This window comes from Bos indicus x Bos taurus, chromosome 11 (assembly GCF_003369695.1).
Source record: "Bos indicus x Bos taurus breed Angus x Brahman F1 hybrid chromosome 11, Bos_hybrid_MaternalHap_v2.0, whole genome shotgun sequence".
In the NCBI taxonomy this organism is placed as follows: Eukaryota; Metazoa; Chordata; class Mammalia; order Artiodactyla; family Bovidae; genus Bos; species Bos indicus x Bos taurus.
The window spans coordinates 101,358,225-101,384,961 of record NC_040086.1 but is presented as its reverse complement, the minus strand read 5'-3'; the positions used below and the strand labels follow the sequence as shown (position 1 = coordinate 101,384,961).

General features: G+C 56.5%; 2 protein-coding genes across 14 annotated transcripts in view; one reads left to right on the top strand and one right to left on the bottom strand.

Moving 5' to 3' along the window:
- The window catches only part of NTNG2 (netrin G2), a 73,658-nt gene extending 47,493 nt beyond the window's left edge, over nucleotides 1-26,165 (bottom strand). For 2 of the 13 annotated variants that reach the window (XR_003513528.1, XM_027556643.1), the window contains exons 1-2: nucleotides 25,219-26,163; nucleotides 20,396-21,467 (exon numbers count right to left, since the gene is read on the bottom strand). Coding sequence is in view for 12 of the 13 variants with exons in the window: in XM_027556643.1 (XP_027412444.1) it covers nucleotides 20,396-20,608 (213 nt within the window). In the remaining variant the exon portion in view is untranslated. Of the gene's footprint in view, nucleotides 1-20,395; nucleotides 21,468-22,690; nucleotides 22,798-24,517; nucleotides 24,648-24,999; nucleotides 25,132-25,218 lie in introns of those variants that run through there. The other 11 variants (XM_027556631.1, XM_027556642.1, XM_027556633.1 and 8 more) reach the window with 10 other exon arrangements.
- Nucleotides 23,964-25,764, top strand: LOC113900883 (basic salivary proline-rich protein 1-like). Its single transcript, XM_027554499.1, has 3 exons — nucleotides 23,964-24,318; nucleotides 24,462-24,640; nucleotides 25,150-25,764. The coding sequence occupies exons 1-3, from the start codon at nucleotides 23,964-23,966 to the stop codon at nucleotides 25,762-25,764; spliced, it is 1,149 nt and encodes a 382-aa protein (XP_027410300.1).
- Nucleotides 26,166-26,737: the final 572 nt, after the last annotated feature.

The window sequence follows — 26,737 nt, the reverse complement described above, 5'->3', positions numbered from 1 at the left end:
CCTAGAAAAAGTCCCCAAATGGTAGCAGTTATTATTAAACAGTAGCTTCATGTACACGAGGTTGAGGGCTTTCTCAGCAACCTTCCCCTACCCTTCCTGGGGAAGCCGGGAAGCTCGCACACGATGTGGACACAGTGGGGACTGCGGGCTCGAAAGCGTGTGAGGATTGCGACAGTCACCGTGTACCCACCAGGGGCCAGAGTGGTCTGGGCCCTCCACAGGCAAGCTGGCCGCATCCTCCCCGCACCCCAGGAGGTAGGTCACCTCCGTTTCCCAGACGAGAAACCGAGTAGCTGCCGGCCCCAGCATCACCCGTCATCTCTGGACCCTGCAAGCATCTTAGCGAGAAAATCCTGGGGAAACCGGGCTCGTCCGTCGCTACAGACACACGAAGGCAAGTCACCTGCATGGTGGGGCAGCGAGAGAGATGAAGGGCGAGGGGAGGGTAGCCAGCCTGGACACCAGCACCAGATGAGAACCGGGTGGAGACCAACTTCCTGACAGACACTGAGCACGAGTCTCCTGGACCAACCACGCTACAGAGTAACATTTCATACCAGGCTTTTCAATGAAGAGACTTTGCAACTATCTCTTAATGCTTTTGCTTCTGTGATATTTTTTTTTGCACAAAGGGTGCAGCTGGAGTCAGAGGTGAGGTTGTAAACAGCAGAGATAAGCTACCAGCAAGAAATTCCATGAAGTGGGAAAGCTGACTCTTAGGATAGCAGGAATGGAGGGGACCTGCTTGGAGGATGTCTGGCTACTTGGGCGCCCAAGGAGCCCAGGGACGGGCCGTCACTGGAACTGTAACCAAGTCTTAGGAGGAGGAATAAACAGCTTCATGCAGACTGGTCTTCCCATCCAACGTGTTGGGACTAAATCACACCGTTGCTGGATGCTGCCAAAGCTGGTTTGGGTCTTTGCAAAGCAGTGGTGGGGCAGGAAGGGCTTTGCCCTGGGTAGCTGGGAGGACGAGTTACAGCGGCCTGGCCTCTCACTGGCCACTTGATGGGAGTCACTCCACTGCCGTGAGCCTCAGTGGCCTCCCCACCTCGACCCCTACCACAGCCCAGACCTTGGCACTCCCTGGGGACTCAGGGAAGCTCTGTCCAGTGAAGGGAAGTCCAGTGAGGCTGAGAATGCTGACTTCAAGAGTGGCCCTGAGGATTATACCGGTACCACGTGGCGAGCACTTCGTGTGGCCAGGGCTCATGGGCAGCAGGTGTAGGGAGCGTGTCCAAGGGCAAGCCATGGCCACACTAAGCCCTGCGTGTGCTTTATCCTGGACAACGGGGTCCTTTCGCAAAGGAAGGGGACTGAGCCACGTCTCAAGGTCACAGAGCTCCGCAGTGGCCAAGGTGGGACAGGAAGCCAGGGTGTCGGGCTCAGAGACAAGTCAGGAAGCATGTCCCTCCCCCAAAAGGAAAGGCCGCTGGCGCCCCAGGCCTGCGCCTCTCCCCTGGGACTCGGGTGCCACCGGGGCGTGTGGGCGGCCCCAGGGAACAGTTTAGCAGCTGACGGATTTTTTTTTGAACCTGTCTGCCAGAGTTGCCGGCTGAAATCTCATCCTCAGCCCATCAACCTCAGCTGGGGCTGGGGCATCTCTGGGTGGGAGGCTGGATTTGGGCGGGGAGGGGGAGCTGCCAGGGAGACCCCGGGGCCAGGGGGGCTGGGGCAAGGACACGGAGCATGGAGGTCCCGGGAGGGATGCTTAGGGGAGTCAGAGCAGCACAGAACAGGCAGGAGCCAAAGCGGAGGGGAGCCAACCCACGGTGGAGCTCGTCCCACCCTCCTCCTTGGATGATGCTTCTAGAACTTTGGGGGTAAACTCTGGGGCCTGGGCGCTGACCCCTGGGGTCATGGAGTTGGGATCCCGAGCCCCGCCTGTGACCTTGGGTGGGGCCTGGCCCTGTCTGTGCCTCGGTTTCCCTGTTCACGAAACGACCGAGCTCTGACTCTGACCTCCCCAGCCCCAAGTTCCTCAGCGGGGAGGAAGGACGCGGAGGCACCCCCCACTCCCTCATCCCAGGGACAAAGCCAGGGTGCCAGGGGAATTCTCCTTAACAAATTATTTCCTATTTATTGGTAAGAAAAGTTGCAGCAGGGATAAATTATTAACAAATCGGAAACGGAGATTCTGTTGGGAGCCGGTTCTAATTCTAGCTGCCCTGAGGTCTCTAATTCTCTTCTCCCTCCCTCGGCTCCTAACTCGCCTGCCCCCAAACCCCCACCCCGCTTCTCCTTCTGTGGTTTCATTGATCCCAGTTCCGCCTCGAACTCCCCCCCACCTCATCCTCCAGGCTTCTCTCCCATCCCCTTTTTGGTTTCCTTTTCTGAGCAATAAGCCCTGGACAGCAGCAAGGTCACCCCTCCCTCCTCGTGAATCAGCGGAAACTGACCGTGTTATTTCAGGGCCGGAGCGGCAGCTGGCCAGGGAGGCTCCTCTTGAGGTTTCAGGTTTTGTTTCTCATTGGTGCCATTTCTTCCCAGCCTGGCTGTCACTCAGGCAGAGGAAGGCATCTTCCTGGGGCTCATCCATCCTGGCAGTGAGTCTCCAGAAGTCACAGTGACACCTCATCCCCAGCCCAGACCCTGATCCCAGGCCAGCCATGGTGGGCATCTCCTGGTCCAAGGTCCACCTCGGACCCAGAGTCACAGGGCACCTCCTGAGCCCGGCCAGGCCTGGCCGTAACCAAGGAAAGGCATCTCAGTTCTGCAGAGATGAGCCCTCCACTCTGCTCCTGGCCCCCTTTCACTTTAACCCTGCCCTCATTTACCTCCTTCCAGAACCTTCTGTGATTGAGACTAGACTCTGGGATGCAGGGGCCAGGTCTGGCTCACCCTTGCCACTCCCGCCCCCAGCACTGATTTGATAAATATTCCCAAACTCAGTGAGGATCCTTGACAGTTGGCTCTAAGGATGGTATCGGTTGAGTAGTTATTCAACCTGCCCTTCCTAGATCCCACTGCTGCAGCACGCTCAGAGCAGACCTCACCCAGGGAGGAGGGCGTGGTTACCGAGGGGAGTGCGAAGCGACCAGCCCAGGTGCTGTTTGAGCAGCCTGGCAGGAACCTGGTCTCTCAATCCTCCTCCCCTCCCCAGCAGACCCAGCTAGCAAGCCTTCCTGAAGACCTGAGACATCAGGCCGTCCTGGTGGACAAGCTGTCCCTGAGCGGGGCAAGGATGCAGTGCCAAACACTCCTTCCCACCACGACTGACCCAGAACGACCATCCATCAGCCGAATAGCCAGAGGGGGTTGGGTGGGGTCTTGCCAAGGTGCTGCCCTGGCTAGACAAGGGTTAATCTCTCCAGGAACTCAAAATTGTATTCCTTAAAAAAAAGATAGACTTCACTTGGTCCTGGGCATATGTAGATTCTTCCCACGGCCAGATTTCTAGGAACGCTTGGGGTGGGAAACTCTATTCCAGCTGGAGTGCCTGGGGTGATCCCTGTGGACCCCCCGCAGTCACCTACTGCATCCCAGCGCCTCACTGGGTACCGCATGACTGACCAGATCCACGTGGGCATCTCTCTCAGACGAGGGATGGCACCTCCTCATTTGCATACCCCTCACGACAGGGAACTCATTACTATAAAAAGCAGATAGGCCAATCTGGACTGCTGGCTCCTTAGAAAGTTGGGCGATATATTTTGACTCGCACTCTGCATATTTCCTTCGCTCCAGCCCCCCTGTCTTCTACGCATTTCTCCTCGTTTTCTCTGGTTATGCAGTAAACAGTTTCTAATTGATTAGAGAAAGGAGACTGAGAGGCAGATTAGCCCAGGCCTTCCTCCTCCCCCACGCTAGGAGCGCAAATGCTTTCCCACCAGGGCCAGCGGGCGGCTCAGCCGCTCCTCCCCGCCTCCTCCCCACGCGCACAGACTCCACCTGTTCGTCCAAGGAGCCGCCCGCCTGGCAGCTGCCCGGGCCTCCCTCCGTCCTGCCAGCCCACCCCCACTCCCCATCCGAGGCTCTCGCCACCCAAACAGCCCAACGCTTTTGTTGAACGCTGTTTTAAAAATGTAAATAAAAAGTACATCAGGGGAGAGGGAACGACAAAAGAAAGAGGGAAAAAGCAGGGATGGGGTGGGGGGAGGGTGGGAGGGTGCAGAGAGGCAGAAAAGCTGCATTCAGAGAAGCTGGGTGAAGTGCATTATTGATTCAGGACTTAGAAAATGCTTAGAGCGAGGGAAAAGCGTCCTGCTCTTTAAAAGCTTGTGCAAAGCAGAAGCTAGACACCGGCAGCCTTCCCAAAGAGGGCCTGCTCTGCTGACATGAATATTTTATCACGGAGGGGGAAAAAAAAAGTGGCCTGGAGGAGTCAGTGCCAGGTGGGGATGGGGGGCAGGGTGGCCCCCTCCGAGGGGCCAGGCTGGGACGCCCAGGGGAGCTGCCCTCTCCAGACCCGGGGCCTTGCAGAGCCCCTCTCCGGCTCTCTGCAAGCTGCCCCTGGCTTTCCTGCTGAAGAGCCACGGGGCCCAAAGGAGGCCCAGGAATGGTGGGGACACTGAAACAGGGGAGCCCGGGAGGGTCCAAGCGGGTTGAGGTTGAATGTTCACTGAGCCTGGCAGCCCCGGCCCCTAACCTTTGCCCTGTCCATCCCCTGCCCTGCCACCCCCTTGGCCTCCCCGCCCCCACTCGGTCTGGAGAAACACCTCCTCCTCCCCCCAGTTTCAGCTCCTGCGACACCCCAGAGCACTCTCTCCATAAATTCCAAACCCAAGCTGGTCCAGGCATGGAGACCAAGATTCTTCGGGTGAAACTTCCTTTCCTCTAGTCTCATAATTATTTTCAAAAGGGAGAAACAGAGGCACCGATAGGTTAGAAAACCTATTCAACATCACTTTGCTGAGAAAAGGGCAGAACTGGGGTTAGAAGCTTGAAAATAATAGACTGTCGAGAGCCCGCTGTGCTACCTCCTGCTTCCCTGGTGTGGAGTCGGCCCTTGGTTTAGGGAAGATGAAATGAACTTTGTGCCACGGATGTCTTTGTCTGCAAAACATATACAGGACTTCCCTGGTGGTCCAGTGGTTCAGAATCTGCCCGCCAATGCAGGGAACACGGGTTCGATCCCCGGTCCAGGAGGATCCCACATGCCGGGGAGCAACTAAGCCCGTGTGCCACAACTGCTGAAGCCCAAGCGCCCTAGAGCCGGTGCTCCGCAACAAGCGAAGCCCCCGCAATTAGAAGCCTGCACGCCACGACTAGAGAGCAGCCCTCACTTCCCCAAACTAAAGAGCCCGTTCAGCAACAGAGACCCAGCACAGCCTAAACAAACAAATTTAGAAAATTAAAACACAAGTAAAACTCTAACAGCTCATTTTATGATCTTATTGAGGCCAACTTCCCACCTTATTTTGGATCCTCAAGTTTCCCCTTCCTTTCTTGAACCTTACCAGCTCAGCCTGGCCCACCTGCATCCCTCTGTCCAAAGCTCCTCCCCTCCCCTCCTCTGCAGGTGTCTGCCACCCCTCCCTTCCTCCAACAACGCCCTGACCCCCACCATGCCCTTCCCCGAGACGGGCATCTCGTCAGTTTTCCTTAGCGACTTGTTTGGTTAATTACGGTATGGGCCCTCCCCACTGTGTGCTCTGTGAAGGCAGGCCGGGGCCTGTCACATGCAAGATGCTTAACTAAGGTTTGCAGAGTGACTCCCCCTCCCTGGGTTGCCTCTCCAGGTCCTTCGAGTTGGGAAGGTGGTGTCAGGCGTAGACACAGCACCCAGACGGATGGAACCTGCCTGAACCAAGAGCCACAAGAGCCACAAGTCAAGACTTTCTAGATTTCTTCTTGTTGGTCTCTGAGAAGTCAAGAATTGGCCAGGTAGAGGAAAGAGAAAAGAAGTGGCTGGTTTGCCTCACCCCCTGGCATGCCTGGACAAATGTATTGCTCTATGGATGAAGCCCTTGGTGGGAATGGGAGTGGCAAGGCTGAGCCGGTAAGGTTTCATTCATTTACTCCTTTACTTATTCAACAACTATCTCTAATGTCCTCTGTGTGCAAGATGGCCCTGAAGAAGCAGTCATCAGAACTGGCTGTCCGTCAAAATCCTTGGGAAGAGGAGGGGGATAAGAATATTTCTGGGCTCTAAGACCGGAAATTCTGCTCCAGATTGAAAGTGAACCAACCTACCAACCAACCAATTAAAACCTGCTGCGGTGACTCAGATGCCTGGCCAGGTTGGGATGCCTGGTACAGCTGATCCAAAGAAGGGCCCGTGAACAGTGATGTCAGCCCAGCTGTCATCATCACCCCTGCTTTATGGGCGAGGGGACTGAGGCCCCCGGAGGTCAGGCACTGACTCAAAGTCATATCTGCAGTAACCTGGGCACTTTTACCTGTTATGGAAGCATTTTAAAATATTTATTTATTTGTGAGGCTGCAAGGGGTCTTAGTCACAGCATGTGGGACCTTCGATCTTCCTTGCAGCAGGTGGGATCTTTCGTTGTGGCATGCAGGATCTAGTTCCCTGACCAGGGATCAAACCCAGGCTCCCTGCATTGGGAGCCCTGAGTTTTAGCCACTGGATGACCAGGGAAGTCCCCCTTGTGGGAGCACTGACCACTGTGTTGTGACCTCCAGAGTATGGCACAGATGACAAACCCGGAGAGGAACTGGCTGGGAGGGTCAGGAAGGCTTCTGGAGGAGGTGAGCTTTCAGAAGGACAGGTCCAGAAGGATGGGCGGACTAGACATGGACGGGAGGAGGGAGACCCGCCCGGGTGGTGAGGAGGACGCCCTGTGTAGCAGGATCAGTGAACATGCAGGAGCCGTGGGGAGAGAGGGGTTAATGAGCTGGGTTGGACCAGGAGCCTGGTGGGGAGCTGGAGATAAGGCCAAAGGGGAGGCCTGGAGCCAGCATGCATTCTTGACATTTAGCAGCTGCAGGGAAAGCCCTGATCCTGGCTGGGCAGCCTCCTTCCAGAAAGAAAGGGGAAGAACCTGGGGACACAGGACAAGGCAGGAGCCAGCACCCTTCAAGTCCCAGGAAGCCGAAGCAAGGACGGGGTGCCCAAGGCTTGGATGTAAGGAAAAATCCTGAGAGCAACCTCTCTCCCACTCTGGCCTTTGAATTAAAAAAATAAAAAGTGAAAAAAGATGCTTAAGATTGAAAGACAAGATGCTTATAGCTGGAAGGGAACCAGTGTGGTCCTGGGCAAGACTGAAATTTGGTTCTCAAACTTGGCTGTATCCTGGGACCACCTGGGAAGCTTGAGTAAATCCTTAGCCCAAGCCCACCCCAGAGACTCTGGGGTAGGTGGTGAGGCTGCAGTCCAGCAGGTTGCGGGGATGTTAAGAGCCCCCAGGCGAGTCCACTGACTGGCTCAGCTGCGGACCACTGCAGTGGTGGGGGGCCCGGACAGAGCCAAAAGTCTGTACAGCTCCCTGGGCCCTGCCTCCTCCACTCCTCTGGAGGCCCAGCTGCCCGTCTGGGATTGGGGCCTTTAGGAAGGCTGTCCCGAGGGTTAGGGGACATGGAGCTAACGGAAGAGAGCCCCACACCTGAACCTCCATTCCTGCTGTGGGAACACCCTGACAGCGGTCCTCAGGCTGACTCACCTGGGGGCACCCCAGACAAGCCACATCAGGCCCTCGGGGGAGGGTCCCTCCCAGGGAGTAACCATCAGGCTTCCCAGGAGACTCCCACGTGCAGCCAAGGTCGAGGCCAGAGGACCCTGCAATGGGACATTTCTCCATCATGGGGCGGCCCCTGGCTCCGTGCCCCGCCTTCCTTCCCTTCCTCGCCCCCCGTCCCCAGTCCCTTGGGGACCTCAGGTGGGAAGAGGAGGGCTGCCTGGGGCAGGCGGACGCCTCGATTCCCCTTCTCCCCACACTGCAGTCCCCTCCACCCTCTATTTTTAGGTCCATTATTGTCCATTCTTGGGTGTATTTTTTTTTTTTCCTACTCCTTCCCCAGAAAAAAACAGATCAGATTCCTCCAGGCAAAGCCATCTCGTCTCCCCCGGAGCTGGTACGTGGGGCACGCACGCGGCCAATAGACATGAAATAAGTGAATTATCAAGTAAGTAGATTAGCAGACTCCGTGGTGTCTCGGAGGACAGAAGGGGTGGGCAAAATGCTCCGGTCCCTCCTCCCCAGCCCTCCTTCCTCGGGCAGCCAGGGCGTGCTGGGGGAGGAGAGGCAGACAGGGACAGTGCACGCCCACGTGTACGTGAGCGCACACACATAACAACCGCCTCAGTCTAACCGTGAGAGACTCAGAGTGCCTCAGGGCAGCTGAGCAGCCTGGTTAGGAGCCAGGCACTGGGTCCAGGCAGCTGGGGGTGGAGGCACCAGGCTCCTCTTCTTAGAAGCTGTGTGACTTTGGGCAAGTGACTTAACCTCTCTGAGCCTGGGGTTCCTCATATTCAAGATGGATATAAATACAGGATCTGTTCTTAAGTGTCCCTGGAGGGTTCAATGAGCTACATTAGGTCAAGGGCTCGAGAGGCAATAGACACTCACTAAATGTAAGCTGTTGCTGGTCTGAGGAGCTTCCCAGATGGCTCAGTGGTAAAGAGTCTGCCTGCCAGTGCAGGAGATGCAGGAGACATGAGTTCGATCCCTGAGTCGGAAAGATCCCCTGGAGAAGGGAATGGCAACCCACTCCAGTATTCTTGCCTGGGAAATCCCATGGACGGAGGAGCCTGATGGGCTGCAGCCCATGGGTCGCAAAGAGCCGGACACAACTGAGTGAGCACGCATGCTGCTGGTCTGCAGAGGTGGATCAAGAAGATGCTCAGACAACAGACCCAGTCAGTTAAGAAGACAAACGGCAGTTTTCCTGAGTTTAAGGGCTCCCAGAGGTGCCACAGGGGCCCAAGGGTGGACTCAGAGTGGTCTGGGAAGCCTGTGAGACTTGCAACTGTGTGTGTGCATTGTTCTAGGAAGAGCTCCCTGGGTTCTCAAAGGGGCTGTGACCCCTCCAGGGTAGGAGGCCCTGCCCTGGGGTTTGGGGCTGAGGTGTGGTGGGGTCCAGCCTTTGTCCATCCGCTCTGGGTCCCCAAATGCCTGGGATGTTACTGCTCTCTCCACGCCTCCCCGTCTTCCTCTCTCTAAGTATCAAAGTCCCGAAAGCCAGAAGCAGAATCTGGGGATGCAGTGTGACCTGGAGGGTGGATACGCAGACCCCCTCTGGGGAAGGCGGGAATTTACATCCCAAAGTGGGGCGAGACCCGAGGGCACCCAGCCCCTGGCAGTCAATCCAGTGTGGAGCCCAGACCCAGCATGATGCCGGCCCCAGAGCTGTTGGCCAGGGGTTCTTGATCGTGCCTGGGGCGGGGACGGGGGTGTGCCTGTGGCCTGCTGGCTTCTCCTTCTGCTGTCACCTGCCTTTGCTAGCTCTAGATGCTCCAGCCGGAGGGGACAAGTCGAGGACCTGCAGTCCCTTGAACAGGCATTGTGAGCTTTCTGTGGGCTCAGGTAGAGGGGGCGCTGCCGCAGCTGATGAAGGGTCCCAAGGTTACCCAAGGCTCCATCTCTCATTCACCTCCTTTCCACCTTTTGCCTGACAACAGATTTCCGCTATAACTGAGGGGCAATGCCCGGGTTTTGTTTCATTTCATTTCCCTGGTTGACACTTGGAGTTGGACGAACAACTCAGGCAGCAGAAGGAGCTGGAATGAGAGACTGAGGGGGTCCAAACAGTCCCAAAACCCCCAGGACAAACTGCTGTGAGAGAAGGGTGTCTGGTCTTTGGAGATGGGCCCAGGGCCCTTTAATAGGAGAGGGACGCTCTGAAAGCCCCAGGCGTAGATCTGAGGGGCCCATAAACTTGGATTTAATTCCTTCCTACCTATGAGACCTTGAGAGGTGAGGTGACCGCGGGTCCCCATGGACAGCCGGTCAGACTTTCGACAAGGCAGCATGGGACAGTGGCCAAGGCCCCAGAGACAGGTCCTGGCCTTGTCACTGCTGTGCAAACTTGGGTAAGTCTCTGCAGCTCTCTGAGCCTCCCTCTCCTCACCTCCCTGAGCCTCCCTCTCCTCGCCTCCCTGAGCCTCCCTCTCCTCGCCTCCCTGAGCCTCCCTCTCCTCGCCTCCCTGAGCCTCCCTCTCCTCGCCCCTCTGAGCCTCCCTCTCCTCGCCTCCCTGAGCCTCCCTCTCCTCGCCTCCCTGAGCCTCCCTCTCGCCTCCCTGAGCCTCCCTCTCCTCGCCTCCCTGAGCCTCCCTCTCCTCGCCTCCCTGAGCCTCCCTCTCCTCGCCTCCCTGAGCCTCCCTCTCCTCGCCTCCCTGAGCCTCCCTCTCCTCGCCCCTCTGAGCCTCCCTCTCCTCGCCTCCCTGAGCCTCCCCCTCCTCGCCTCCCTGAGCCTCCCCCTCCTCGCCTCTCTGAGCCTCCCTCTCCTCGCCTCCCTGAGCCTCCCTCTCCTCATCTGCAATACACCCGTCCCAGTGTTGTGGACAAACACAAATGCTACGCACAGTGCTCTGCAGGGTGCCTGGAGCACAGGGAGGTCTCGGGAGAGAGCAGACATCCTGCAATATGGGGCGGGGAGAAAAAACACTAGCAGGTGGTGAGACACGAGACACACGAGCGTGTCCCCAGCTCTCAGCTCCTGAAGCTCCCAGCTGAGGACTGGGCCGCACACACCCTGCTCCTGACAGTGGAAAGTGACCACCGAGGCTGACTTGGCCACGATCCCTAACGTTCTGCCCACCAGCCTGCCTCCTGCCCTGGCCTGGCCCATCTGCCACAAACATCCCCTTCTGGTCCACTTCAATGGCGCTGCCACAGCAAGAACCACGACTTGTGGCGGGCCGGGGCAGAGGCCTTTAGAAGCCCCAAGGCCTACAAGAGCCGACTCTGAGCAAGACTGGGTCATGGGAGGCTGCACCCAGGCAGAGAGCGCACCTTCACAGGCCAGAGAGCAAACTGTGACCTTAAGGCCACACCTGCCCTGAAGGTGCCGCTCAGGCACTTCTTGGGAGGCCAGCCACCAAATGCTGCCACGGCAAAGACCCAGCACGGCCAAGAAAAAAGAAAACTCGACAACAAACAAGAAACCCCAAAGGGCACAATCCAGAGAGTGAAAGATGATCTGTAGAGTGGGGGAAATATTAGCAAATCACACGCCTGATAAGGATTTAGTATCTGGAATATATTAAAAAACACATACAACTCAACAACCAAAGACAGCCCAATAAAAAACTGGGCAAAAAGACTTGAATATACATTTGTCCAAAGAAGATGTACAGATGGCCCATGAGAACATAATACCAGCATCATTAGTTAGCTGCTGCTGCTGCTGCTAAGTTGCTTCAGTTGTGTCTGACTCTTAGCGACCTCAGGGACTGCAGTCTACCAGGCTCTTCCGTCCATGGGATTCTCCAGGCAAGAGTACTGGAGTGGAGAAATGCAAATCAAAACCCTAATGCAATACCAGTTCACACCGACTGGGTTAGCCGTTATAATAAAAAAGAAAACTGGAAAGTAACAAGTGTTGGCAGGGACACAGAGAAATTGGACCCCTTGTAACAGTGCTGGTAAGAATGTAAAATGGTGCAACTGTTCTGAAAACCAGTTTGGCAGTTGCTCAGAAACTTAAATCTAAAATTACCACGTGTGCCTGTGTCGGTCCCTCAGGCGTGTCTGACTCTCTGTGGCCCCGTGGACTGTAGCCCGCCAGACTCCTCTGTTTATGGAATTCTCCAGGCAAGAATACTAGAGTGGGTTGCTATTCCCCTGTCCAGGGGATCTTCCCAACCCAGGGATCAAACTCAGGTCTCCCGCATTGCAGGCAGAGTCTTTACCATCTGAGCCACCAGGGAAGCCCAATATGACCCAGCAATTCCCCTCCTAGGTATAGCCCCAAGAGAAATGAAACCATATGTCCGCACAAAAACTTGTACATAAATGTTCATAACAATATTACTCATAATAGCCAAAAAGTGGAAACAATCCACATGCCCATCAACTAATGAAGGCATGAACAAAATGTGGTCGAGCACGCCATGGAATGTTACTCAGCCAGAAAGCAGGACAAGGTTCTGGGACGTGCTATAATACAGATGAGGCTCCAGAATAAGGTGCTGAGTGAAGGAAGCCAGATTAAAAGTCACACCTCGTCTGATTCCGTTTAAATGACGTGTCTGCAATGGGCAAATGCATGATATAGAAAGCAGACTACTGATTGCCAAGGGCTGGGGACAGAGGAATGGGGAGCGGCTGCTGATAGAGATGGGATTTCGTTTCAGAAAATGATGAGAATGTCTTGGAAATAGAGATGTTGGTTGTGCAACATTGTGAACACGCTAAATGCCACTGAACTGTATATTTAAAAACGGCTAAAAAGGCAGATTCTATGTTATATATATTCTACCCCGACTTTAAAAAAATTGATGGTTAATTTCAAGTTATGTGACTATCATTGCAATTTTTTTTAGTTAAAAAATATTTTTAAAGTGCCTTCATCACAAGAAAATAAAATTGTAACTGTGAGTATGTGGTGACAGACATAAACTAAACTTAGAGTGGTAATTCTTTCGTAATAGTTTTTTGTTTTTTTGGCCACATGTGGGATCTTAGTTCCCCAACCAGGGATCAAACCCACGCCCCCTGCATGGGAAGGGCAGAGTCTTAACCCCTGGACCACTAGGGAAGTCCCTCTTTTGCAATACGTACCTATATCAAGTCATTCTGTTGTATACCTAAAACTAATACAACGTTCTATGTCAATTACACTTCAATTAATTTCTTTTTAAAGAATTTAGAAGCCGACACGAAAGGGAAATGATGTGACGTACAATTATATCTTTAGCACTCAGCTTTGTTTTTCCTTGTTTTGATTTTCCTTTAATAGAATACTGTAATAAAGGGATTTGAATTTGGAAATAAAAGATCCCAGTGCTGCACTGAGCACAGGAAACGCATTCAGAGCCCCTCTATCTGCACTGGAGCCCCCCGTTTTGTCAGGTTTTGACCAAGTCTGAACTCCGGCATAGATTTTCCCCAAACTCTGAGAAGGCATCTACGACCATGCAGCGATGCTGGATGACGTGGTTAACCTAGCCAAACCTCGTTGCACAGCTGGGGAAACCTGGCTAAGGGGCTGTCCTTGCCGCGAGGAGACTGGCGGGGTCCGGCGCGGCCCAGCCCCCATCCTTCACTCTCTCTGCTCTGACACACCACTCCCTGGCCCCTGTCGCCCTGCCAGCAGTTGGTGTGTGCTTGGGGAATCAGAAACACATTTTCATATATTTAAGCAAATCTGCTGTGATGATTAAAAAAAAAAAATCAGAACCTGCAGACCAAAGCTGAACAGAACTATGCATCGTCTGCCGTTGCACACTTTCTCCAACACTCTGGTTCCCTCCAGGAAGGAGCCAGGCCTCCTCGTGGGCCCAGTGGGCCCTGGCCAGGCCTGAGGCAGGAGAGCCTGGGGTCTGGGCCGTGGGTCAGGAACACAGCCCGGACCCCCTTTCTGGGGTAGTGATGGCTGGCTGGTAAGGGGGAGGGGCTGCGGCTTGGCACCTGCTTCTTTGAGCCTGCCAAGCTCCATTCCAGCCCCAGGACTTGCGTGCCCCGTGGGCCTCCTCTGGTCTCTGCCTGCCCAGTGCTCCTTTCCTCCTCCCCTCCTCCCCCGACACCCTTGGCCAGGCGGAGAAGGCTGAATCCCAGCTCCACCAACAGTGGGACTTGGGAGCCTTGGTCTATTTCTCCATCCAGGGCACAGTGGCAGCCTCGCCCACAGCTGGGGAAACCTGGCTAAGGGGCTGTCCTTGCGGGGGTCCGGCGCCGCCCAGCCCCCACCCTTCACTCTCTCTGCTCTGACACTCGCTCCCCGGCCCCCGCCGCCCTGCCGGCCGTTGGCGTGTGCTCCACAGCACACTTACACACTGGGCTCCAGGCTCCTCTTCTGTCAATGTCTACTTTTACTCCTTGTGTCTCTCAAGCTAAATTCTAGACCAGGGGTGAAAAAAAATCCCTTTTTGGGAACATTCACTTTTTGCCAGGCTCCCAGAGAGGGGCTTTCCATCCTTGTCTCGTCTCACCCAGACAACCAGCCTTTGAGATTGTGTTTTGCGTCACCCCAGTTTTCAGATGAGAAAACCGAGGCTCAGAGCATGAAGGACTTATCCAAAGTCCCACAGCCCAGAAAGGGATGAGTACGAGCCCCCACTCGCCCCGTCCCGAACCTCAACTTCTCATCCACAGCTGGGGTCGCCTGCCTGTCCATCCATCCACCCCCTGCTTCGTCGTCACACGTGGAACTTGAGGCAGTTTGTGTTAAACATGCGTTGAAGCATAAAAGTCAGGGCCAGGGGATGTAAAGAGGCAGAAGAGCCTGGGGAAGGTGGGGTGCATGAACTGGAAAGTTCTGGAAGCTCTAAGTCTGACACTCTGGAACGATGTCTCCTCCAAGCCCTTTCCCTTCCCCTAGGCAGTCCAGAGGCTCCGCCCTCCACCCTCCTGGGGTGTCTGGACCCAAACTCCTTCCCTTGAAAAAGTAGGAGGCCAGGATCTCACCCACGGGGCCCTCGCAGGCAGGGCTGCCCCCTCCTCTCACTCGTCCGCCCCCAGCAAGGAGGCCTCACCAAGCAACAAGATGTCACGCATGGAACTATTCTTGTCCCAGGCTGGGACCTGCCTCGGGCGTTTCAAGAGACTGAGCGGCTTTAACTAAGAGCTGGGTGAAGCTCAGTTTCCAAAATTGCTTCCTGCTTAAGGACAGAGCTGTGCAGACCTCCTGCTATCAGCTGACTGAAAACCTCACAGAACAGGGGCGCAAATGGGGCAGAAGTAGAGGCTTTGGGTGCCTCCTCTGTCCTCATCGAAACCCTAATTCTTCCCATAAGACTCAGCCCTAATCTCTCCTCCTCCGAGAAGCCTTCCTGGACCACACTGTCCTTCCACTCACCCATCCATTGGTTCAGTAAATGCCTGTTGAGCACTGATTGAACCAAAAGGGAGGGATGCGGAGATGAACAAGGCAGCCGTGCCTCCAGGAGCTCCCAGCCCAGGAGGGAGGCAAACATCAGGCCTAGAGTACTGAGCGTGCGTTGAGCATCAATACGTGCATTCTATCAATAGTCCTATTTAAGGAAATGAGACTCAGAGAGGTTAAGCCTCGTGCCAAAGGTCACACAGCAGGGGACTCCAACCTCTCTGTCTCTGCCTCTAGAGCCTGAGCTCTTAACTAGGAGGCCACATCTGTGAGCTTAGGTGACAAGGATGCAGCCAGATGAGGTGTTTTAACCCTCCTGGGCTAGGGAGTCAGGAAAAGCCTCCTGGAGAAGGTGGGTTCCAGCCTGAACCTGGAAAAAGGAGCCTGGGTTATCTAGGTAAGCACAAAAGGGTTAGACATGAAGGAAGCAAAGAAGACATTCCAGGTGGAGGAGGTGGGAAAACTTTGTGGGAAGCTGGAGCTGGGAGGGATGGACGGGGCAGGGGGTTGGGGGAGGCGGGATGCGCCTTCATCCTTTGCAAGCTCCTTACACTAGGTGTCCATCTCACCCTCTCAGTGTTAGTCGGGTACCACCCTGAACACCTGCCCTGTTTCTTTCATTGTCTACTTAGATTTGCAAGAGTTCATCACATTCTGGCAGGAGGCGGGGCATCTGTGACCTTGATTGCATGTGGTGTTCAGTGTCACAGTGGGGAGGGGCTTGAGGTCTCCAGGACCCACCTGCCACCTGAGTTATCACCCCAGCAGACTCCCTGGGGGAGGGATGGGGGGCCACTGGCTCTTCATCTGGGTAAACAGAGGCACAGAGAAGGCAAAGCAGCTTCTGAGAAACACGTGTGCTTTGGGTTTTCCTGTATGTCAAGACCCTGGCGTCTCTGTGTGCTGAAGTCTCCTTAGATGAAATGTTTAACATTCACCTATTTCACCATGGAAAAGTCCAGATGCTCAAGACTGGATCAGCAGCACTATCAAAGGCTCACACTAGAAGAGAACTGGCACTTTCTAAGCACTTGCTGATATACTGAGAGAACCACTTCCTTCTCCCAGCAAGCTGGAGAGATGGGCAAGGCAGCCATCACCACGTCCTGTTACCGGTGGGGAAACGGAGTCTCAGAGACTTGCCCCAGATCACTCAGCCCATAAGCAGCAAAGCCGGGATGCAAGCTCAGGTCTTTGGATTCCAAGCTTGAAGCTTTTGTCTGGATATCATAACACCTTTCTGGAACCTCCCACCAGGTCTCCAATATTCAGGAATCTGAGCTCCCAGCTTCACCCCTCACTCCAGGATCCCCACTCCTCCTGCTGTCTGCCTTTCTCCTTCAGTAGTGACACCCCCACTCTGCAAAGGTCCCATGGGAAGCACAGGCCTCTTGCCTGCTCATCATCAATAAAAAGTATCACCCACCGCTGACGGATTATGTAGAGCAGTGTTCCTCAGAGCGTACCCTGTGTGCATCTGAATTACCTGAATTTCCTGTTAAAATGCAGCTTCTGGCTCCGAGGGTCTGGGGGGGGGTGTTATCCAGGACCCAGTATTTCTAACAAGGTGCACCTCGGGAGGTGAGTGGGCAGCCAGCTGCAGGGCCATTTTCAGCATCACCTGCCTGGTCTGTGCCCCCAGCCCTCTTTCCTCACCATCTCTCTCCTGAGGCTCAAGGCACAAGGACAAGGTCTCCCCCTTCCTTTCGTGGCTGTGCAGGTTGGTGGGCAACCTCTCTTTCAGAGCGCCGTGGGACTGCTCCCCATCCTCAAGGGGTCTTGCAAGAGGCCGAGAAGCCTTTGCCTCCTTCTCTCTGGCCCTGCAGACTCAGCAGGCTGGCCCCCTCTGGCCAGGCACTGGGAGTCAGAGGTGGGAGGCCGCCCGCCGTCTCCCGCAGCCCTCATTGAAATTTCGCCCTTGCCCGAGAATCTTTGGTTGAGAGCTCAGCCCTATTAATTCTCATTGTGCATTTAGAGCCAATAGGTTTTTATTTATTCATTTATCTTGGTCTTCCTCCTCCCTCCCCTTCCTCACCGGTCTGGAATTTACAATTCAGGTCTCAGGTGGCCTTGCGGAAGGACAACGAGTCCAAGGCTGGGAGAGTCTGCACACTGAAGCCTGCGAGGGGTAGTCGCCTCCCCCCCGCCCCATCCCCACCGCCACCCCCCCCCCCCCCCCCCCGCCCCCCGACCCTGGGCCCCTGGCGCACCCTCAGGACACTTCAGGGCTCACGCTCTGACCTGGATGGATGTTGCGACAGGCCCAGCACTCACTGCAGGAGGGATGCCAGGAAACAGGGACCCACTGGGCAATCCTGAGGCTAAAGTGGGGCTAAGGGCCGCCTGGGTACCACTAGGGCGCCCCCTTGTGGCTGGTTAACACCACGGGCCAAGGCTAGAGGAATTAATGGCTACCTGAGCACATATCCAACCGCCTGCGCCCCTGAGCCCAGGATACAGGGCGGACGTCCTCAAGGCTGGGGTAGGGCAAAGAAGCAAAGGCCCAGGCACCGCAGAGGGCATAAAAGCCGCAATAACAAGCAAACGACGGCTACCACACCGTGAGCACCTACTGTGTGGCGGGACTCGCATGGCTGGGCTGTGTCCTTTCCCAGCGCACTGTGACACGCCTTCAGCAGCAGCATCTCTACTTCACCGAAGCTCAGAGAGGGAAGGCTGGGCCACCTGGAGCATAAGCATAGGCCCTGCCTGGCTGCGCACAAGTTCCCGGCCTGCCCTCTAGACTGAGTGACCTTGGCGGGATTTAGCCACTTTCTAATCCCTAAAATGGGATTAGAACGGTCACTACCTTGGAGCATCCTAGAGATGATTTAATGAGACACACACAGAACCTCTTGCCTGGAGAATCCCAGGGACAGGGGAGCCTGGTGGGCTGCCGTCTCTGGGGTCGCACAGAGTCGGACACGACTGAAGCGACTTAGCAGCAGCAGCAGCAGCAGCAGCAGCAGCAGCAGCAGCACAGAACCTGCTCAGGGAAGCTGTGGTAAACAGCAGGGTGGGGGTTTGAATTCATCTGGATGTGACCTCCTCCTCCCTGCAGAAGCAGCCTGGGCGGTGTCCCCACACCCGTTGGCTGCATGTTCGTGATCAAAGGCAGAGGTGGATGGCAGCCCATCATGAAACATTTAAGTCCATCAGGTTGGTGTCGGGACACCGAGGACCCACCAAGCAGAGGAAGGTGGAGATGCTGTTTCTCCAACACCGCCCTCCTCACCATCTTCCCAGGAGAGGACAGGAAGGTGACAGAAGCCCCTTCCACAGCCCAGGGCTCCAGGACCCAGGTCGGGCGGCATCAGGACTGTGGTGGGGTGACCAGCCCACCTTGGCAGCTGCGCTGGGCTCTCTGTGTGAGAATGGGGGCAGGCTTGGCCAGGAGAGGGCCTCGGACTTGCACCTGATGGTCATCCCCACTCCTCAGGCCTTGACCAGAAGCTGGTCCAGTGATTTAAGATTTCACCACCCACCCCATGCCCCCGCCCCCGGCACATTAAAATCGCAATGAATATTTAAAAGAAGAAATACAGTCAAGACTCTAACACAAGAGGCAGCAGTTGACTCTGCTCTGGGAGTCGAGTGGAGAAGTCCTCACATGAGCTGGGGCGGGCACTCAGCCTGAGATGTGGCTCAGAGCTGGGCTCCCCCAGTGCTGACCTTGGCCCTGACCTTCAGGGGCCAGCCCCCTTGCCCATCCCTGAGCCAGCGAAGCCCTGGGGTTCTCAGTGAAGTGGGCCCATCCGGACCCTGGCTCCTGGCCCTGTGCTGCCTTCTCCTTTACTGTCCCCCTCTCTCCCCAGCTGGGGCCGGCCAGCCTGCCCACCGCCCACAGTGACAGCCTCCTGACCTCTGATCATCCCAGTGGGAACCCACCTTCCCAGGCTGACTGCTCTGGGATAGGATCCATGCACCCCAGGGGACTGAGCCATCCTTAGGAGCCCGGTGGGGACACCCACTCAGTCCATCCATAAACCCAGAGCGCTGGAGGCTTCCCCAGGGCACATGGAGGCAGCAACCACCCAAGGATGACACCGAGACCTTCCTGTGGCTTCTGCAGCCTGGCTTCCCTGTCCAGCTTCCTGCCTGGCCCAGGGCCTGCAGGGCTCTGCCTAGTGGAAGGCATCTTTTGGGAGGCAGATCAGCTCAGTGACTCTGGAGCCAGACGCTTGCATCAGAGCTTTACCACTTCCTGGGCTGTGACTTTGGGCCTCAGTTTCTCCATCTGTACAATGGGAATGACGATAACTACCATCTAGTAGCACTTGCTCTGTGCCAGACCTTAGTCTGAGCATTTTATTTTATTTATTTGTTTTAAAATATATATTTATTTATTCGGCTGCATCAGGACTTGGTTGTGACATGTGGGGTCTTTCCTTGCGGCACACAGGCCCTCTAGTTGTGGTGCCCGGTCTCCAGAGTGCTCAGGCTTCCGGAGTCGTAGCACTCAGGCTCAGTCATTCCATGGCATGTGGGATCTTAGATCCCTGACCAGGGATCGAACCCGTGTCCCCTGTATAGCAAGGTGGAGTCTTAACCACTGGACCACCAGGGAGCATTTTAGGGTGAACTGAACTTGTTAGGGTGACCTGAGTGTGTGCTGAGTGTGCACACTTTAGAGGACAGCAGCTCAGAGACGCCACCAGTCCAGAGCTCACTCCCTGAAACTCTGTGTGACGCAGAATCAACCCAGCTGAACTGAGTGAGGACTCCAAGGAATGACTCATACTGAGCTTTCAAGCCCCATGCTCGGGAACTGGCATAAATGACCCCCACTCTTATTATTGTTGCTGTTAATGGAGTACTGATGTACCCCATGGCTCTGACTCCGTCTTTAACTAGAGACTCAAGTGACACCACCTGAACGCCTCCCTTCCCCTGACTTAACCAGTCACTGTGGTCACCACACAACATGATGGAATCGGAAAGGGTGCCATCCACACCAGCCACCCTGATCTGACCCCTTCCTTCCTCCCTTACGAATCCCCTCTGCACGTCCACCAAACCTTCTCCCACAAAGGGCGCTTGGCCTCTCTTCGCCTGGCAAATGGTTTGCTGGATTGGATTGGGTGGACCAGGAGGTGGCCCCCTGAAGGGATGAACGGGGGAGGGCAGAGTGCAAGCTTGCAAATAGCACCTTGCTTGCTCACCCAGATGCTGACTTCCTACAAGGGAGGCGGGGCTTATCTGCAAGGCTGGGCAACTGTGGCTACGGTGGTGGTTTGGTGGTTTTCCCAGAGGAGAGGATCCAGTGATCACCAGGCCAAGAATTTCCCCACCCCAAAGAACGGCGTCACGTGACCCCAGCATCCTCGGGGCACACTTTGCTCTGGCGCGTCTCCAAGGCGAGACAGAGACATTCCTGATCCTACAGGCTGGGAAAGCCAGCCTGGCATCCGGGTCCTCCCGCTGTGCGCGCCCATCCCAAGGGTCTGGCCCAGACCCCCACCCCCACCCACTTGGCCTGAGCAAAGGCCACAGCAGGGGGCCGACTTACGTGGGAGCAGAATCTTTCCGGGGGGTCTCCGCACGTGATGCCGGAGGGCTCCACCTTCACCTTGACATAGTCCTTCAGGCGCATCACCTTGGGCTGGCAGGCATAGAACTCCCAGGTGGGGCCTTCGTCCGTGGTCACCCAGGATTTGCAGATGTCGTAGTCCCCGGAGGCCAGGGCCAGGCAGTGCAGGAGGAGGGCCAGCAAGCGCAGCATGGCGGCACGGTCCCCAGGGGCGCGGCCCGCAGGGGGCCTGGTGAGGCAGCGGCTGGCTCAGGCGGGGCACACAGCCTCAGCATGGAAAAGCCACATCTACCGGGCGACGGAGGCCAGATGTCCCAGGGACTCTGCCAGGTTGCAAACAGCGAGGAAACTTGGTTTTTCCAAGAGGCCGATATGGAAAACCCAGAGCCGGCGTTTCTCAGAGTGCTGATGGGCAGATCAAGAAGTTGCCCACAACTTGGTGTCCTCCTCACCTTGGCATCACCCCTACCCCAGAGGTGAATCTGATCAAATCAGGCAAACGCTCCAATTGTGACCGTGGATGGAAATGGGAGACGGAGAGAGTCCGCAGGGATCTGGCATGAGGCCGGATCGGATTGCTTGTAATTTTTGTCCTTCCGATCAATCCAGCTCTTTAAAGGGCCCTTTCATGTGTGATGTGTGCTCAACACAACTGCACAACCACCCTCTGGCCTGCGTTGTAAAGATAAAACAAAATCAGGTGGAGTACCTGTGAGCTGCACACACGTCCCCGCTATGGGACTGGACGTGGCATTTTGGACCTTGGCATTTTCACCAAAGTGAAAGAGATTTCTTTTCATATGGGCTGAAAGTGACAGCAATCACGCAGCTGGAGCACAAAAAGCGACCGAGGTGTTACCTGGGGGGCAGCGGATCTGGGCCTGCTTTGGTTGGGACAGGCGCTAACAGGGCCAGCTGACCTCGGCTGGTAGCCGTCGGCAACTTATCAGGATGTTTCTGAGACTTCAGCTCCCAATCCATCCAGGTACCCGGGGTCTGGCTTGTCTTTCATTGTAGGGAGGGAGAAGAGAGAGCTCATTAGCAACAACACCTGCAACAAATTAAATAGAGAAAGAGGGGGATAAAGATGTAGAAGAACAAAAGCTCTCTGGCAAAACGTGCAAAACACGAAGCTGCATTAGCAAGGTCTCCGGAGAAAACTGGGTTATTGTCATTAATATCGGAGAAGCACATTTGGAGATGGGGTACATTATTCAAGAAGGCAATGTGCTTTCTCCTTATTTCTGGGGGTCCTGGGGTCAGCAGAAGTGTCCCTGTTTGGGGTCAGTGACTTTCTAAAACAGCCCCAGGAGCCGAGACTGAATGGTGGCTTTAAAATACTGCAACTGACAAGTCAAAATGTCAAAACCGTTGAAGGCCGAGATGAAGCTGTAATTATAGGTGTCGATGAGGCTGTGTGGACAGGCTCAGATAAAGAATGGTCCACGCGTGGCCAAAAGTTACAAACCAGGTGCTAATAACTGTCTCCAAAATTCTGAAATGGTGAATTTAATTTTCAACTGTAAGGAACTAGGGATGTTGAAGACTTTGACGGAAGTGATGATGGTGTGTTCTATTAGATTTTTCCGATCAAGGCCAAAATTTCACAGTCATCCTTAGAGGGTATGTTTATAAACAGGTCACCATTATGATTATTGCTTTACTATTTTAAGCTACTTGTAATTATTTAAAAGCCCTAAATAGATATAACTAAGATGAATATTACATTGTGGAAAAAAACATGACTCCAGTAATGTGATGTGTTCCCAGACATTTGATATATCACCAGGAGAATCTGGTCCCCCAGTGAGGGATCCTGGCCAGAAATACTTAGCCAATAAATAGGGCAAAGGTTACTGCAATGAGTCACAGCAGAGCCATGTGTGTTATTAATTCTGGTAATTATGTCTCTGATTGTTGCATCTACATTCCCAAACTATTGCACCATCCATGCTACCTTCACCGCTCAACGGACTCTTCAGCCATTATATCTAGAAGGTCCTGAAGAGTTAACTACGTTTCCATGTTCCTCCATTCTCCATCCAGACACAAACACACTCCTGCCCAAACGACAAACCAGAGGGCTGGGGACACTGTCCAAATGGGGGCTGGCCGCTCAGCTCCTCCCCAGGCGGAGTCCCCAGCCTAGGTCCCAATGCTCCAGGCTGGGGGCATCATAAATCTGCGTTAAGGCAGCCCCTGCCCCTCTCTCTGGCTGAAGGGCTCTTGATGGAGATGAATGAGGAGCCAGGGAGACACATTTTCACATCTCACCTCTGGCAGTTTCGAGAGAAACGGTGTTACAGAGTCCTCCTGGCCTTGAATGTGCTCCTTGCTAGAAAACTCTCAGAAAGAATCCGCCTGGAGACTATTTTTACAACCTGAGAAAATGTAGTAAAAATAAAATAGCGCCGGCCGGCAAAGGTTTGGATGCCTCTATCTGAGCTTCATGCTGCCCAGAAAACAGCACGTCCCTAATTAATTCTTCCAGCCGCGGGCTCCCAACTGTTCACTCCCAGGTGGGGCGCTCCTTATACGGGACACCAGGGCGCCAGGCTTCACTGCTTCCAGGGAGGACCCACCCAGCCTGGGGCTTCCTTCATCTGCAGTGATGCTCCCAGCCTGAACGCTGCTGGATGAGGGGAGGCAGCGAGGCCCGGAGGCCAGGAGGCCCGCCAGATCCTCGAGGCAGCACGCCTTGCAAATATATTAATTGCTTTGCACTTCTGTTGGCTTAAATGCCATGCATTCCCTGGAAAACGGGGTGAGGGTCGGGGGCCAACGACAAAATCTGCCCGGGAGGGGGGCAATAAACGTGTTTACAACTAGTCAGTCAATTGGGCGTTGCTGGCACCAGAAGGGAATTGTGAGCTCAGCACGAGAATATTATTACAGTCGGTTTTTGCCAAAGAGGAAAAAACGGGAGGGGGAGAGACGCGAGAGTCTTCGGCACAGCGAGGCGGAAAGCAGAGAGAGAAGCCGGTATGGGAAATTTCAGGAGTAAGAGGTTGGGTCCCGGTAGATTGTTTTCTCCTTGGAAAATAAATCTTCACCTGATATTATTAAGAAACTGCAGCTCCCAGAAACAAATAGAATCAATGCGCTTTATTTTCTTTTAAGAGTCCTCAGGAACGGGAGCGGAGGGGGAGGGGCTGATAGCCAGGGTATTAAAACCCGAAAATTAGATTTTACCAGGATTTCTGAACTCAGATTTCTCTGTCTTATTGAATTAGCGCCTCTCGAGCTGGCTGGGCTCGAAGCAAGCTCCTCCCGAGTTGCCGGCCGGGCCCTCGCCTCCTGGGAAACTTGCCTGATGGGCGGGGAACCCCTAGAGGTGGTCCCTGGAGAGGGGGCGCTGGGGCTTTCTCCTGGGACCCAGCCCACACCCCAGTTTCTTTCTTCCTTCCCAGCGGGACAGCGGAAGAGGGGGTGAAATCTACCTTCAGATGCGGTCTGGGTCACCTTCCAGTCCCACCCCACCCTCCCAACTCTAACCATCGCAACCCCCCCCCCCCCACCCGCCAGCCCCGCAACCCCGGCCGGTCCCATGGGTGCACCCGCTCACCGCCGCCGCGCGAGCGTGCATCCCACTGCTGGCGGCCGGGTGCCCCAGCCCCGGATCGGCAGCCTCCTCGGGCTCCAGGTGCCCACCTCCCCCGGCCGCATGCCCTCTCAGCTCCCAGGCAACCCCGAAAAGTTGAGCACGGAGGATGGGGCGCGAGGAGGCATCCACTGGGAGTTTGGGGCTGCGGCACGGGGCTGCTTGTGGGGTGGGGGTCAGCTCCCCGCCGCGGACCCCAGGGGTTTAGAGTCCGCGCTTCGGGTGGGCTGCAGGCGTCGTGCCTCGCACGACAACATGCCCGGGAAGCCCTTCGTCGCTTTTTGTCTTTCCAAAGTTGAGTGTAAGCCCCGGAGCAGTTAATAATCACACCTTTAATAAAGGCCGGGCGGGCACCGAGGGGGGCCCCCCTCATTTGGCACCTTCTCCCTTAATTAGGGGACGCCGAGCAAAGCGCCCGGTAATTACTCTCATCCTTTTGCCCAGCGCCGCAGCCGGCAGGGACCCCGCCGCCGCCCGCAGCCCCCAGGCAGCTAACTTACTCGGGAGCCGGAGCCGGCGGTCCCCGCGAGCCCGCGGTCCTCTTCCCGCCTTCCCGCGGCCCCTGCTCCCACCGTCCGCGCGCCACCCAGCTCCAGGTTCCACTCCACACTGTCCCCGAGCCGGTCCGGGCGCATAATCCTCCCCATCAGCCCACCCCTCCCAGGCGCCGAAAGAAGTTTCTAGCGGCGGCCGGAACGCAAGAGTTTTTCTGTGCAACTCACACATTTTCCCAGTTTTCCGAGAGGGGAAGGGGATGGCAGAAATTGGGGTGGCTCTAGAGGGTGGCGACTCAATCAGGGTAGGGGAACGGCGCGAAGGAAGGGTTAATTTCCTTTCCACAAACACATCCAGGCATTCTCTTAACATCCACCCTCCCGCCCCACTCACTCGCACAAACGATGGGAAAAGACCCTGGTGGGGAAAAATCCAGCCCCGAAAGACAAGCTACTCCTTTAAGATGTTGCTACAAATGCACACTCACACACCCCTCTCCAAGCGACTCCGGTCCTCCTCTTGTAGCAGTCGCCACCAATAACTTTTGCATCCGAGCCTCGGCTGGGCTACTGTTAAGTGGCTCCCGGGCCCCGGGAAAGCCTGCGCGGTCACCGAAGCCCTTTAAAAATGAAAGCAGGCTGGCCAAGCTGCAGCATATCCACCCCCCAACCCCGATCGCCTCCCGGGCTCTCCCCGCCCGCCTTACCCCGGCTCGGAGCGGCTTCCCGGAGCGGAGACCCCGGAGGCCGCCACCCTCCGGCGCTCTGCTCCCCCGTCCGGCTGGCGCTGGGTGGGGGCGAAGGCCGAGGGCTGCGAGCCGCTGCTCCTTCCCCCGCCGCCTCTGTGGCTGTCAGATCGGGGCTGGGGAGCCCTCCGGCCCCCGGGGGGGCCGCCCGCAGCCGTCCCGGAGACGCGGGCCGGGGGAGGGGGCCGCCCGCGCCGCCCGCATCGCCCGCCGGGGGCCGAGCCGGAGGTCGCCGCTAACAAGTGCAAACTTTTGGGGCCCCCTGGGCGGCTCGGAGAGGACCCGCGCTCGGGCACCGGGCAGCCCCCGGCCCGGGTGGGCTTCGCGGCGGCTCGTCGGGGCGCCGGGGCATTCCCCCCCCCCGGGGCGCGGCGGGGGCCAGATGGCCGGGGCGCTTCACTGCCCCCCTGCACTCCGCTCCAAGTTAATGCTGAGGCTAAATCCTCTTGCCATCACTCACGATCACCATCGGGGCTTTTATCTCCCGGTCTGATCCGGGCTGCGTAACTTCCTCTGTGTGGCTTTAACACACCATCCCACCACGGAGCAGCGGTCTTCTTAAAGGTGCAGGGAGGAAATACTGCGAGACTCGGGGGACGCGCCACGGCCCGGGGAGGGGCGCGGCGAGCAGGGGCGTCCCGGCGGGCCCGCGGCCAGGGTGGCCCCAGCGAGCGGCCGCTGAAGCGAGCCTGCTCTGGGGGGGCGGGGGTCGCAACCTATACATCGCCTCCCGGCCTGGGGGCCAGCGGGTTCCCGCACACAGAGCGCATCTCAGCCAGCTCGGGCCAGGCGCCGCGGGGCTGCGGCTTCCTTTCCCCAAACCTCGGGGGCCCGACCGGGTGCCAGCGCCCATGGGTGTGGGGGCTGCCCCATCGACCCTGGGGGAGGGGTCCAAGTGAGTCAGTCCGCCCCCCACCGCCCCCCCGCCCCCCCTCAAACAAGCCCGGGGCTCAAAGCTGCTGCTCCGTCTCCCTCTGTGAAGTGCTGCCACCCAGAAGGCCCCAAGCAGTGGGTAAAGGGGTGGGTGGGTGGATTTGGGGAGACGGGGAGGGGGACCATCTGAGCGCACAAGCGGAGCCTGAATACCAGCTGACACATCGCCGCCTCCACCCTGACGGGCCCTGCTTTTGACGGAGCCAAGCCAGCTCTGGAGGGAGTGCGGAGTAGGGGGCAGGAGGGGCCTCACTCCCTGGCGAGCCTGGGAGGAGGGCGTGGGAGGACTCCCGCAGGGGCCTAGGGCAGAGGCCCTAGGGATTGGCCGCACTGGGCAGCCCCCTGGGGCTCTTCAGCGCCCCCAGCCCCCCACCCCGGAGGTTTCCTTCCGGGCTGCCTCCCAGGCCTGTGGGGAGAGCTGTCTCCATCTTGCAGGGGCACCCGTGGCTTTCAGATGCTCCCCGGCGCGCTCCTGGTGGGTTCTCACTGCAGCTCAGGCAGCCGGCTCTGCCATTGGGAAGCATCAGGAACAAAGAGCCCGAGGATG

Bases quoted from the DNA above. Each gene is read 5' to 3' on its own strand.
- LOC113900883 (XM_027554499.1), top strand. From the start codon at position 23,964: ATGGGTGCACCCGCTCACCGCCGCCGCGCGAGCGTGCATCCCACTGCT. The intron at 24,319-24,461 runs GTAAGCCCCGGA...CCTTTTGCCCAG, and splicing joins TTGTCTTTCCAAAGTTGAGT to CGCCGCAGCCGGCAGGGACC. The intron at 24,641-25,149 runs GTCCGGGCGCAT...AAATGAAAGCAG, and splicing joins TCCACACTGTCCCCGAGCCG to GCTGGCCAAGCTGCAGCATA.